The following is a 13954-nucleotide window of genomic DNA, read 5'->3' as shown; positions in this document are numbered from 1 at the left end:
AGCTGTGACTGGGACACACCCAGCAGCTGCACGTTGTTGGACACAATTGCCAAGTGGATAGCAACGTGGAATATCCTGTTAATATCCAGTCTCCTTGTCCATTGCTCTGCTGAGGGTTGGCCTGCAGGATTACCTTTGCAAAAGTGTGGAGGTGACTCTGAGACTGGACCTAGTTATTATGCATGGATGAGGTGGCACCCAACTTTTCTTCAGCGTTTTAATCTAGATATTTTAGAACAACAGTGGGTGTACACCTTACACACCTGACACTTAGCACTCTGGCAGGCCAGCAATTTAAGTCAAGGCACTCCTGGTGAGAGACAAGCTAGTGGCAACAGCCAGTGTCTCATTAGATCAGTTAATCTGTGCCAATGATGTCATTTTTGGTGCTTAGCAAAAGTACAGTACTAACAAGGGGGATTATAAATGTGTATATAATTGTGTTATTTAATAATTGACTGGCATATTTAATGACAATTGTATTACTTTTACAAAAGTAAAGTGATCTAAAATTTCAATATGTGAAACTAAAACCAAAGTTCATTACAGTGTGGAATAATCACAAGAAAACTGTATCCAGGTTATTTATATATATATATATTTTTTTTTTTTATTTTGGCCATGGCCTGACAATAAGAAGGCCGAAACAACGTTCAATGTAGCATGGAAACTCCATGAAAATGATAGCGTTACAAGGACAATCAATCATTAGTTATCAATATGAGGGAATTAATTTAGCAGTTGTTAATCAAATTATTGCAATAAAAGAAATCTACCTATTTGTTAGTTAATCACACAACATTTTTGAAGTATTCATTAGCAAATAATTCTTTGTGCAACTATTCATATACTTAAACAAAACAAAAAACGTGTCTTACAGTTATGCGAAACAGTGTTTATTAAGTCCCTAAAATAGATCTGGCGTTCATCCTACACCACTGTAATTAGCTTTTGCATTGAGTGATACCAAAAGAATGTGTTCCAGGCTATGGGTTATTTCTGGACCTCTCATGCTGCCTGGCTCCCTTCAGTCCACCGAAGGACCTCAACTGAACAGTTTGCCTAAACCCAGCTCCCACTACCCTCTGCTCACCAAAATCAATGTCAAGAAACTAATACTGATGCTGATCGTTTCAACTTAATCCAGAGCAGCAGTGCCACATGGAGGCGCAGATTTGTCTAGTGATTGGGTGTTTATCTCGTGTTCATCGTATGCTTTTAAAGTGCACATAAGAGTGCTTCTATAAAAAGGTAACTCAAGCCATGTAGAGTTGTGCTATTGTGACAGATGCTATGGCAAGTAGATGTTTTGGAGAGCCACAGGTCATACAGATCCCTCTGATTTCCATCTCCAAGTAAGAGATTTTGTTTAAGAATAAAACTACGACACGTATTCAGGGAGAGAAAATTCATGACGGTCATCATTCTGAGATGCAACATTGTACTATTTCCTTACTCTGTATTTCTTCCCCTTTTTTAAAAGTAAAAACTACTGGACAACTGTGCAAGCTTGTCATATTTACCACCGTAATGAAGTTAACCTTGTCTTCTGTTAATGTAGTGAGGTATTGCTTTAACCCTATGCTGCCTCTTTGTCTGTACTCCAGTAGCCTGTCCTCCTGTGGCCAGACTCTGTTACACATTACCTTTCAGAAAGATGTTATCATCGCAACCATCCCCCACATGGAGCCTGTCACTGAATGACACAGCCCACAACACAACCAATCTGCTGGACTGGCTACTCTGTACAACCACATCCCTTCTACAGTGTACTAAGTTTAATGTGCAATTTGGATCCCTGTGCGAAGTCCATGACAAAAGAACAGTTTGTTTTATAGTACTGGCGGCCCTCCCAGACTCATTACCGAGCTACGGACACCCCCTTTGTGTAATTGTGCTTTGTGTGCACATTTACTGCCTTCAATGTTGCAAAGGAAACTATATCAAAAAACAAAAGATGGGATAATAAAGCAACAACATCAACAAAAGACTTGAGGAGGCTGAAGAAATTAGTTGATTATTAGTACACCACTGTGTCAGAGCAAGGATGACTGTTTTGGGAGTCATTGTGTTAAAAATATCTTTATTGTGGTGGATCATGTTTGGGTAGGAGGGATCGTTTTGCCCCACTGGGCCAGCCTCGTGGGCAGCAGATGAGCCAGAGAGACGTGAGTGCGTGTGTGTGTGTGTATTCGCTCTGCTGAGCTGTGAGCAGAGGAGCCCCGCCAGCCAGCTTGCTCTAACTGTGCTCTGCACACACTCCAGTCCAACAGCTCGTCTTTTCTCTGCTCCAGATGATGCCTTGGATTTAGCTGGCCCACATGAGTGATATGAATAACACACTGGACAAAATACACACTTCTGGAAGCCTTGGAGACAAAGCAGAGATTTTTCAGAGTGCCAGTGGTAATGTGAGTGGCTTTCCCAGCCCAGCCCTCATCCCTTTGCGAGCTCCTTTACTGATGCCAAATGCCCAAAGGATCAGAACTACACTCTGCAAGGGGAACAGGTACGTCTCATTTTTCTTTACACTACACCATAAATGACACCAATCTATTTTATAAGATTTAATTATGATAAATTGAATTCCACTAAAACTGAATGTAGAATCTTCTACTATACAGTACATTCTGAGGTGTCTAAAAGAATAGTGCACTCTTTGTATTTGCAGGAGTGATACACAGAAGTCCATTTGAAAGCTGTGGTGTAGACTTTTTACCTGTAAACACAATTGGCTCGACCCAAACAAAGCTGTCAATGAAGTATAATGTATTATTTCAACTGTGCAGTTAAAGACCTGGAATCAAATCAAGCACCTGTTAGTTTGTGGGAGATAATTAGTAACTCAGTAACTGCTGTGTTTACAGAACAGTAAAGAAAGCGTTAGTCAGAGAATGGCACCTTTCAGACACTGAGGCCCTCTCATCTGCTAGTGTGCTGAAATCTAACTCTCGTAATCATGATGCCAGTGGCATATTGTAGATGATCTGTTCACACAGTTTTCTTTCTAAATGATTTTAGATGTTTACTATAAGGACATGTTAAATACATTTGAGTAGTAAAGAACAAAACGTTCATCCTGGCTACTCCTTACTGCAGACATTTGCAGATAAGGACAATGCAATCCTTAAGGATTGTGATGATTGACATGTAATTATGATATTGCTGGATTATGACAAAACAACCCTTTGATCATGATATTTTTTATGGTGATAAAGTTTGATTTCCTCTAGCCAGCAATTCTCACACGTTTAACGTATATGACCTATATTAGTGGTAAAATCAATTATCTGCCATCTTGTCAAAAGTCAGATTGGTGAGTGGGGTGTGTTGTCTGGTTTAGAGCAGGAGGGGTACATGCACAGACAGCTGTGTGTTTTGATCAGATCTGTCAATTTGTTTATCACTTGCTCCATTTATACTCCCCATTCCTCTACATGGGACACCCATAACAGAGGAACCGACAATATGTTGTAACAGCTCTCTAAACTACAGGTTGTGAAATCAGTCTAGCATAAAGTCTAATACATCATTCCAATGTTACAGTCTAGACTGACTCTTACAAGCAAAATAGGCAGACAAGTGATCTATTGTTTGATTTAATCTTTTTGATTTTGCACAGAAAGTTTCTTACAGTATCGCATAAGCTGTAATTCTGTATCTGCTTGATCAAACATTTCACTGAAGCTTACATCTAAAAAGAATATTGTATGCGTGTCCATCAATTTCTACACATTGCCCAACCATTTAGCCTGACATACTTGTTGCTTTTGAACACTATGGGATCTCCATATAGAATATGAAACAAGATCTGAACAATGCTTGCTGTGTTTTATGCAGCATCTGTTTGTTTCTCTTTCCGTGTCTATGTTTTTGTCCTTCAGGAGCAATAAAGAAGGAGAGGAGTCATTCTGTTCCCCTGTTCCAAACCCTTTTCCTGAGCTTATCCCTTCAGCCCTCGCCCCCCTTGTCTCTGAATGTTTATTACCATGGACCAAAAGTAGTGCAACTCAGGTGAGTGTTCCATTTATAGTACTTGGGGGTGTTTGTGACAAAATAAGTCCTCTGATGTAACCTTTTCTATATGCTGCCTCAGTCAGTATAGTCACGCTATCTTTAATTCGAGTGCCAGAAAAACAACTGCAGCACTTATTTAAATATAAATAATATTTAATTGCATATTTACATGATGTTTGGCTTGTGATTTGTCTGAAACTTCATATGGATGGTAGGACCAGTTGTGAGTAGCCTATGTAAATTGCTTGCAGTGAAGAGAGAAAAATGCTTTCATCTCATTCAGACAGTCCCCGCACACAATGTTATCAATTTTGAGAGCCCAGGTTTGTGCATACAGTGGCTACTAAACCTAACAATGATCAATGGATGTGATGTCTGATAGCACCTGTAGATATTGTGTTTGAAATTTGATGTTTACCTGACTAGTGCTCAACAACAACTCATGTATGTTTCTTTTAGCACAGGGTGGCAGATGCTCTTGACAATGACAACAATTCCACATTTACCATTCAAAATTTATGTTAACTTTGGAAACAGCTTTTCACACAGAAGTAGTTATAAGGCTTCTCATTTGCTAGCCAACGCCTGAAATCCCAAATAGCAGACTTTATCAACTGTAGCTAGCCAGATAGCTAACATATTAATGCTAACCCTGTTAGTTGGCTGAAAAATATGTCTCCAGCTGACTTTTTACTATTTCCAGCTGACCATTTTGAATACGAGAAACATCTCAAAGATTCTCTATACTTCCCCAAAACAAATAAATCATAGGACAGACCTGTTAACCCACCATCACCCTAAATTCTTATATAGTTGCTGCTTGGCTCCCACACAGTGGTTGTGTTGGTCCTGAAGGGGGATTTTTAGTGAATAATCAATTACCACAGTAATTTCAGTCTTGAATATTTTGTATTTTTCTTAAATAACTTATGAAAGATTAATTTACTAATAGAACATTTCGGTTGATGGTTTAAACTGCCATAGTGTTGTACAGCCACTGTTGCTTGCACCTACAATCTAATGATTTCATGTCAATAGATACGATAGCTAGGACAGACATTTACGCAGGTGATACACAAACCATGATGAATCTTGTAATTTACTTTGTACTTTTTCTTACTTTTAACTAATGAGTGCAGATCAGATGGAAACGTATTATTATGCACAGTAAAAAACAAAATCTGACCGTGTGATTTGTAGTTGATTTTTACATTCATACAGGACTCCCTGCCAAATTCTAAAAAGAGAGCACATTCATTATGTTGGAAAGCTTACAATTATGGGTCTGCTTCAGAAGTGCATGGGTTTGTCTATACATTTTCCAGGGCTGTTGAATTAGTCTGGTTTGTCAACCACTAGACATTTCCTGGATGTGGATCCCTATGCTGTATGCTGATGTTGATTTCAGGTTTTTCAGTATATTTGTGGTGTGTGTGTGTGTGTATTTCTGTGTGCATGTCTAGCAGCAGGGGGCAGCTCGAAAGCAATGACTCATAGGAAAGCTTGAAATTACATAGCTCAGCAGTTACCAAGGACTATCAGCAGTATTTTACCTCTCTGCTCACATGTTGATTCCATGCTGAGACTGAAAAATACATACAGAAAGTTGTGTTTTCTGAAGCTGAATCTTGTACTCTTGTAGTATATGTGTGATTGCCACAAGATTGTAATCAAATTGGTATTTGTTCTTTTGCACACATTGTGGTAAGATGGCTTGATTATCTAACACTGGAGTGTCACCACTTGATATACAAAGTGGAAGTCTCAAATGAGCCCTTCTACTCTATCTATCTTCACTCAATTCAAGGTTTCACATCCAAAAATTACAGTGAATGCCAATTCTCCTGTGCTCTCACCAACCAATTTTGAAGACTGTTTGGTAAATGCATAAAAAATCCTCAAGTTTCTCAGCGAAGTGCCAAAATTAGACCCAGTTGACCTCACTGTGCAACAATGTGGCTTCCTTGTTAGCAAATCTTAAAGTGGTCCTTATGTATCTTGCTGATGAGGCCTGTGCCTTCACTTCATGGGCCTGGCAGCCTCTCACTTAGTCTTTTCAGCAGCGGTATTGGGAAGACAAAAGGGAGTATGTCAGGCTGACCCGCTGTTTTTGTATCACAATCCTCATGTCACAGGGTTATGACCTTTTTTCAGTAGCACTTAAGAAACCAAATGACATCATTGTTCCAACTGTGCAGCACCCAACCCCTCACCCACCCATTTAACTTTTCTGTAAAGGAAAATTGTCTATTTAGCTTCCCAGTGTGTCTTTTGGGCTAGTAATAAATGATAATCTTCTACTAAGGACAGGCTTAGATTATGAAATGAGCAGCCTAGGAAAATGGCAGTGGGATCTGTAGTTGTGGCAACTTGGTGTCCAGCTGACCACGTTTTCGTTTTACTGCACTTGATTTGAATGGCTCTGCTGAATTGTGGCAGGCAAGACCTTTTGTTTGATGTTGCTTTGTTTCACACAAACTTCCAAGCTTTTTCACTAATGAGAAATTGTTTTATCTGAGCCCCCTGTTAGCCCTGTGTTTAAAATGCCATGGTACATTTCCATAACAAAACCACCAAGTCATGACTGCCACATTATGTAAATGAGAAACCTAGATTTGTTGTCAGCACAACAGCCTCCAAAAAAAAAAATAAATAGACATAAAGTCAGTGTGTGGTTCAGTTCATTTATTATTATCCCAAGTGGGAAACTTGATTTGCAGTCAGGGCACAAGATAAAACATACAAGGATCAGATAAACACAAAAATGCACACACACAAATGTGACCAGTGCCCTGTTTCAGAAAGCAGGATTAACAAACTCTGAGCTTATCCCTGAGCTGTGGGTTGATTCAGCCTAAGGTGGGAAACTCAGAATTTTCGGTTCCACAACAGCTGATCAGAATAAGTTCAATCAACTCTGAGTATGTGGAACCTGATGGAAGCGTGTGCGTGGGGATGAAAAAAATCATCAATCAATCATCATTGGAGCTCCGATACATCATAGGCTCAAACGCAGGAGTGGAGGAAGGATCAAGGCATTAACATTATTGGGCTACTATACAGCGTTGCTCATTCATCATTTAACAGATTGGAATTTCCTTAATGAATGATAAAGTGCTACAGCCCGTAACATTCAATTTTAAATAGGAAGGCCATATTTATTAAGCTGTAACCCGACGGGACTAAATGGCGGTGGCAATCGACTACCTAATTATGAAAATAGGTAGGCTATATATCAAATATAACACATAGTTTACTCATGAACCTGTGATTGTAAAGTCACAGTCATAAGCAGCAGTTTAGCCTATTATTGACTTTTTACAGTGGAAAATGTGTCTATAGCTTAAAGTTTTAGACGTCTATTTTACACAAATAAAATCTTGCTCATTTTGTATTTTATTAATGCTGTTAAAACACATTCGGACTATCAGCAGGTAATGGAAAAACTCACTTTTTAAACCTTATTTAGGCCTGTTTGTTTCAGCTGCACCACAGTCATCCTCACTCAGAAATAGTCACAATATCTCCAGTTGATAACTACGATAGGAATGTTCCGATCTGTGGTACTACAATATGAAAGATTACTGTTCATTGATCAGATTTATAGGTTACATATTAAATAGTGATTACTGAAGTAATGTAGACCACAGTAAGTGTTTTCAGTGCAACTGTCCAGAGTCGCAGCGTTATACCTAAAGACGGATAAATCCTCGATGTTTGGAGATCTGTCCTTCCTCGATGACAGATGGATCATAAAGCAGTCATGTTCAAAATCATGTTTGGGTAAAAGACTAATGGCCTATCTAACAGGGATTTTAAAGTTTTTAAAGATGTAAATGCGTTCAGATATGTGCTTTGATATCGACAGCATGAATTAGGAAATTAAACGGTGTGTCACAGAGCCGCCTCAGGCTCCGCAGGAGAGGAGAATTTAGAGAGAAACTGACAGTTTTCCGGCTTATCCTGTGAACCTAACCTCAACCCAAGGAGGTTAGGTTCACAGCATTAGTTGCCGGAGTTACTGATCTAGGGATTATCTGATCTCGCTCTCTGAAACAGAAAACCCAGAGTTTCCCTCATCACAGGCTTAACATACCCAGAATTTTCACTAATCCCGCTTTCTGAAACGGGGCCCAGTACATACCAGTATGGGTATTTATGTGAAAATCTATTGTTATATGTACAGTAGGTTAAGACAACTGACATTTTTAGGACTGATCGGTTTGCATCGTGAATGAATCCGGATGTGTCCTATACTACCTCAACTGTAAATATGCTGTATGTAGGATTGAGAAACCTGTAATGCTACCAGTTGGTCATTCTGAACACAGATCTGTGATGGAAGAACTGGCTTATTGTCATGATACAATGGCAAAATAAATAGTCCAAGCAACTGGCACAGTCTCCACTCTCCAGGAATATAGTGGGCACTGGGCAGTCATGCTTGGACTCTTACCAGAAGCACGCAGACATTGTGGATCCAGACGGTGTTGAGTGTTCAGTTCAGCCATATGACTCAGACGAAATGCCTGACTTTAGAGATGTTATTTCAGATGCTACATTGCACCATGTCCGTGTTCTTCACTCTGAGTTTCAGCCTCTCCTCTGCAGATACAACAGGGTCCTCAGGGCCACACTTAACAGACATAATTTTATCTCCATTCAGCTACTTAATAATTTGTGAGAACGCTGCTAATTGACAAAATAGAGCTATGCTACAAACTTGAATCAACATTTGGTGTATCAGTGAACACTGTTGTCAAGAACATTTTGTTATTTTTGTTTTCTCAGTTTTTTTTCACTGATTTGAGTGGTTAAATAGTGCAGTTATAAATTACAATGCAATAGTTTAATGTGAGAATCAGAGGAGTTAGAATCAGGAGTCATGGTATGTAAGCTCTACACATAGCTTATACGCCACACTTTTGCACAGTACTGTATGTTTTCCAAATGTACAAGATCTGGTATTATTCCATGGTTTAATTAAAGTGATTTTCAGAATGCTAGTCAAAATGCAGTATGTGTTTGTTTCAAACACAAGTAGCATCTCCCTCTGTCTTGCTAATTAAAGTGTTAATGCAACAAAAAATGCAAACCTATGTGGATTTGGTCTGTCAAACATTTGGTCGTGTATTACACAGCGCACAGCGCAGAGAGTAACAGTGGTGTAACAAAATACTGTACTTAAGTACAATTTTTAGGTATTTGAGTATTACATTTTCAGGATTTCAAGTCTTAATCTGAGCACCTTTTGAGGCAACAGTGGTTTGAGTTGCACATGATCAACAACATGTGCAGGGCTGTGTCTGCCATTGTAACACCTCCAACTTACATTACATCTATTTCATTATCTCCTGCAGATGATTCTTTCTCTACAGTAACTGAGGTTGTGGTTGTTGTCAGTTTAATTTATCCTTTTGATTAGGTTTTATTACGTGCGTTGGTGTTGTTTACATCCTGTATGTTATGTGTGTGGACGATGACTACTAGTTTTACTGTTTTTAATCTAAAATCACCCATTTTATACCTTCTCATGAAACTCATTGGTTATACATACCTGCATATATCCACCTCTGGTTGCTTGACTTGTTACTTTGACAGAGCCTGCAAGGGGTCTTGATTAAATCAACCCTGGACAAGGACGATGTGTCTGGAGCTGCCTTTGTTATGGGAGTTGCGGAGACTCTGTTATCGTTCTGGCTCCATTAATTCCAATTCATTTTTAGCTGTGTGATAACCAGCAGCGTCTGCTTGTCTGTGTTCTCACAAGTCAGTGTGCCGTGTTTCCAGATAAACATGAAGCCTGTTGTGGGAGGTTCTTCTTTTCCTCTCTGTTCTCATGAGTTCGAAAGAGCGGGCAATGATTGGTGCCAAACGTCCAGATTCAGTGCTGTGAAGTTAAATTTGATGACACATACTGTATATGTAGAAAATAGAAATGAAGACCCATGCACATTTTCTCACACAAATATTCACAAAATTAAGACTAAAGTGCATCGATAGTGTGTTGATTAGTTCATTTTTTTTCATTTCCTTTTCTGAACACATACAGTATACAAACCCAAAAGAAAAACATTAATTATAAAATATGTACTCTTAGCCTCTATGCTTTCAAATAGCTCATACTTATATGCACAATTTCGAACAAACATGACTGTGTGTGTGTGTGTGTGTGTGTGTGTGTGAGGTGTGTTACCTTTGGACACTATTACTATTACTACTACTGATGATGATAACTGAACACACAAGTAAGTAACAGCACACACAAAGTATATGACATGAATGTGAAATTCTCGTGAATATGCTTATAAAATGTTTGTTCAGTCAAATGTATTGTATGTGTGAGACTAAAAATAGCTGTGTGTAGTGTCTGGCTGCAGAGTAAGCAAAAACAATGTGATACACATGCTTTCCTGGAAATGTTAAGCTTCTTTGCTGTGTTTTTTAACATTATCGCAGTGCAGAATGTATTACTTCAATTCCAAGTATTTCTGTCCAACATGAGGGGGTGGGGTGGGGGGGGGAATTCTTATTTTTTTCAGTTTTGTTTATTGGAACTGACTTTCTAAAAGGAGAGAAAAGGAAAAAGCGTGTACATTCCCAAGGACAAAGGAGGAGTTTCTGTTGTGGGGAGGCAACATTACTTAGTTTCTCACACTTAGTTTCATTGTGAAGGGTGTCACTATTAACTGCTTCCAAAAGGCTACCATATAAGTCTTTTGTATTAAATACTATATTGTATATTATCATTAGAACTAATTTGTAAATGGTCCTTATATTCAGTTACTATGTATGAATGTTTTTTGCGTAGTTAATTGTGCACCTAAGGCAGAAGCATGAATTTCCATGCAAGAAGAGTCACCTTGCCTGCCATCACACCACTTTGTCTGCAGAAGCGGGTAGGAATCTCTATCTCTTCACATCTTCATTTTTTTCATTGTGAAGCGCTACCTTCTGTTCATTTTCCTCGGACGCCGGCTATATAAGGACTAATTAAGTGTAAAACTTTCCAACCTTTTCTGTTCACGTTAACAAGGAGCATACAAACAAAGAAAGCCAACATGTTAAGTCAGCAGATAAATAGACAGTGTTTTTTTTATGTATTGTCGATGAGGCAGTGCTTAGAATTGGTAGGACATACCTGATTGGAGTGTTGGTTATGTGATTTATAAGAGTTGTTCATTTTCACAAACATAATGTAAATTTAATTCTTAAACTTCTCCCCGTTTCCCTATTTAAAACTTCTTTTATGGATTTATAGATTCTTGCTGTCCATCTTCTGATGGCTTGCTCTTACTGTTTACTTTAACATGGGGGTGTTAACCTGTATATCATACTAACATGAAATCACTTGTTACAGACACGGACAACCTGGAATGTAAACCATCTGGGAAGTTGAAATGCACAATGAAGTGTGGACCTATGTGACAAATATGGTGCCTTCTTGTGAACCGTGTAGCATGAGATGAATGTGGTGTTTATAAAATTGTACACAGCTAACTATACATTTTCCATAATTATAAAGCCACCTCATTTATCTTTTGTGTCGTATGTCTGAGTGAAATATGTTTTGCAAATCAAATCCCAACAAACTCAAAATGAAAATTGTCTTTTTCCAGACCGCAGCAGTGTTGAGCTGCTAATTTTTACTGTGTAAAGTAGCAACTAGCTTTCCAGCATGCTTATCTCTGTACCATGATAACATTTGTCTGCAGTTGTTGTTCACCTCCTCACTGGTGCTTGCTGAATTCTCTGTAAAGCAAATAGTGTTGTGGCTATTACTCTGTAGTATACAAGTTCTGTTTCAGCACTGAGAGCACAGGTAGCTCAGTTGATGTTTGGGAGCACTTTGCTCAGTCAAGGTGTAAATAGCACCTGGTTTGGGCATTAGAGAGGAAGTCCTATTTGAGGCTGAGAGTGTAATTTTTTTAGTTGTTACATTGAGGACCAGGGAGGACATTTATCAATGGTTTGAGATAGACAAGCCTGGAGGCCACCTCCTCACCACCACTCAGTGATAGAGCTGCAGCTGTGGGAGTGCAGTTCAAGGTTAAACCAGAGCAGTCTAATTGGTGAAATGGTTCATGCTGTTCTGTCCTTGAGATAAGAAGGTCTAATATGTTCAACAGGACCATATGTAGTACTGCATACTCAATGTCTGCATTTACTCTGCCTTGCCCATTTTTGTTTTGCATTGAATAGAATAGTATAAAGTTTATTGCCATTTGCACAGGTACGTTGCAGTACAGGTACATTGGAATTTCTTGTGCGTCTCTGAGTCATCTTTAAAAAGTGTGTGTGTCTCTATCTATCTATCTATCTATCTATCTATCTATCTATCTATCTATCTATCTATCTATCTATCTATCTATCTATCTATCTATCTCTATCTATCTATCTATCTATATCTATCTATCTATCTCTATCTATCTATCTATCTATCTATCTATCTATCTATCTATCTATCATTAGTTCTTGCACATTGTGTGTATGTGGGATCAGGTAGTAGTCAGTAAGGAGTGAGGTATTTTTTTACCCTCCTTAATGTCCTGTGCCACAAGCCTGACAGTGGCTGGAAAGAAGCTTTTGTGGAAACAGGCTTTGTGAGTGCTGATACTCACAGACCTGCACTGTCTCAGGTTGTAGCCTGAGTCCCCCCACTTAAACACAGCGTGAGCTGGGTGATGTTTGTCCCTGAGAATGCCCTGTGCTATTCTACTGCAACACAGAGTGTATATAGTGTCCATGGAGGGGAGGTCAGAGCCGATGACCCTCTCTGCAGTTTTGATGGCTACAGCGATTTCCTTTCAGCCAGGGTGGTGTTACCATACCACAGTGTGATGCTGCGGGTGAGGATGCTTTCAGCGATTCCTCTGTTGACTTGGGTGAGGGGCTGGCGTCTAAGGCTGTTTCAACCTCCGTCCCCTTAATGATGACATGCTGCAGAGCAGGCGATCTTTTCCTGAAATCCAGAATGAGTTCTTTCGTTTTTATCTATGTTGAGAACAAGATCATAGTCCTCTCCATAGAAAGTGATCTTGTGAACCAGGTCCCTTTACGATGACTCATTCCCTCCTTTGATCAGGCTAAGGATGGTCGTGCCATCCGTGTACTTGGTGGTGATGTTATTGTCCTGTGTGGAGGCACAGTCATATGTTTACAGTGAAAAGAGTTTAGGGCTAAGACAACAGCCCTGTGGTGTTCCTGTGCTGACTGTGAGCTCAGCAGCCAGAGACCTTCGTTCCCATCCGCACCACCTGAAAGGCCTTTTGTGCACATCATGTTATGTTGCGCTGTCCCCCACTTTATCTCTCATCTCTGAGATGCAGCTCTACAAATCAACAGTCTAGCTGGAATCAGAGTATGTTGGCTTGTGTTTGCATACTGTAGCGATAGAGGCTGACCCATAAATTGGTGGGCTGATATGATTTCTGATTTGGCTTATCACGTATACTATAGCTGTCACAATTGATGCAAGCAGGGTAACAGGAATAGGACCCAAGTGCAGATGCCTGAGGCAGAGCTGATGCAGTTCAGTAACTTAATGCAAAATATAGGAACACAGGCTTACGGCATGCTGAGGCAGGCTAGGGTCAAAACCAGAGAAGGCGGGCCAAAGAGGCAAACAAATCTGAGAAAGAGCAGGCAAGAATCAAAAGTCCAATGGTCAGGCAATAAGGTCAAAAACACACAGGTATGGCAGAGAGAAACAGGGAACCAAGACATGAAGCACACAGCAACATAACAGGGACGATCTGGCAAGGAGTGTGTGCGGAAATGGGCTGGTTAAGTAGTGCAGGGCTGATGAGGGAGAGTGAAACAAGGCTGATAAAAAGAGAAGTGGTTGGGGCAGTCAGATGTGGAAAGGAGGGAAAGGGCATCTGGTGGATGTATTGGAAAATAGCAACGAAGAAGCCTGGGGAACCAGAAAAGTGGT

General features: G+C 39.7%; 1 protein-coding gene across 3 annotated transcripts in view; it reads left to right on the top strand.

Moving 5' to 3' along the window:
• The window catches only part of grb14 (growth factor receptor-bound protein 14), a 28565-nt gene that overhangs the window by 1804 nt on the left and 12807 nt on the right, over positions 1 to 13954 (top strand). For 2 of the 3 annotated variants that reach the window (XM_038720447.1, XM_038720448.1), the window contains exons 2-3: positions 2295 to 2509; positions 3885 to 4014. In XM_038720447.1, coding sequence (XP_038576375.1) covers positions 2322 to 2509; positions 3885 to 4014 — 318 coding nt within the window. In that variant the 5' untranslated portion in view covers positions 2295 to 2321. Of the gene's footprint in view, positions 1 to 2294; positions 2510 to 3884; positions 4015 to 10695; positions 10917 to 13954 lie in introns of those variants that run through there. The other variant, XM_038720449.1, reaches the window with a different exon arrangement.

The sequence above is a fragment of the Micropterus salmoides genome, unplaced genomic scaffold (assembly GCF_014851395.1).
Source record: "Micropterus salmoides isolate LMB-PRFRI ecotype aquatic unplaced genomic scaffold, ASM1485139v1 Ms_hic_scaffold_15, whole genome shotgun sequence".
In the NCBI taxonomy this organism is placed as follows: Eukaryota; Metazoa; Chordata; class Actinopteri; order Centrarchiformes; family Centrarchidae; genus Micropterus; species Micropterus salmoides.
Note: the sequence above shows the minus strand (reverse complement) of the source record. Positions and strands in the feature narration are given on the sequence as shown.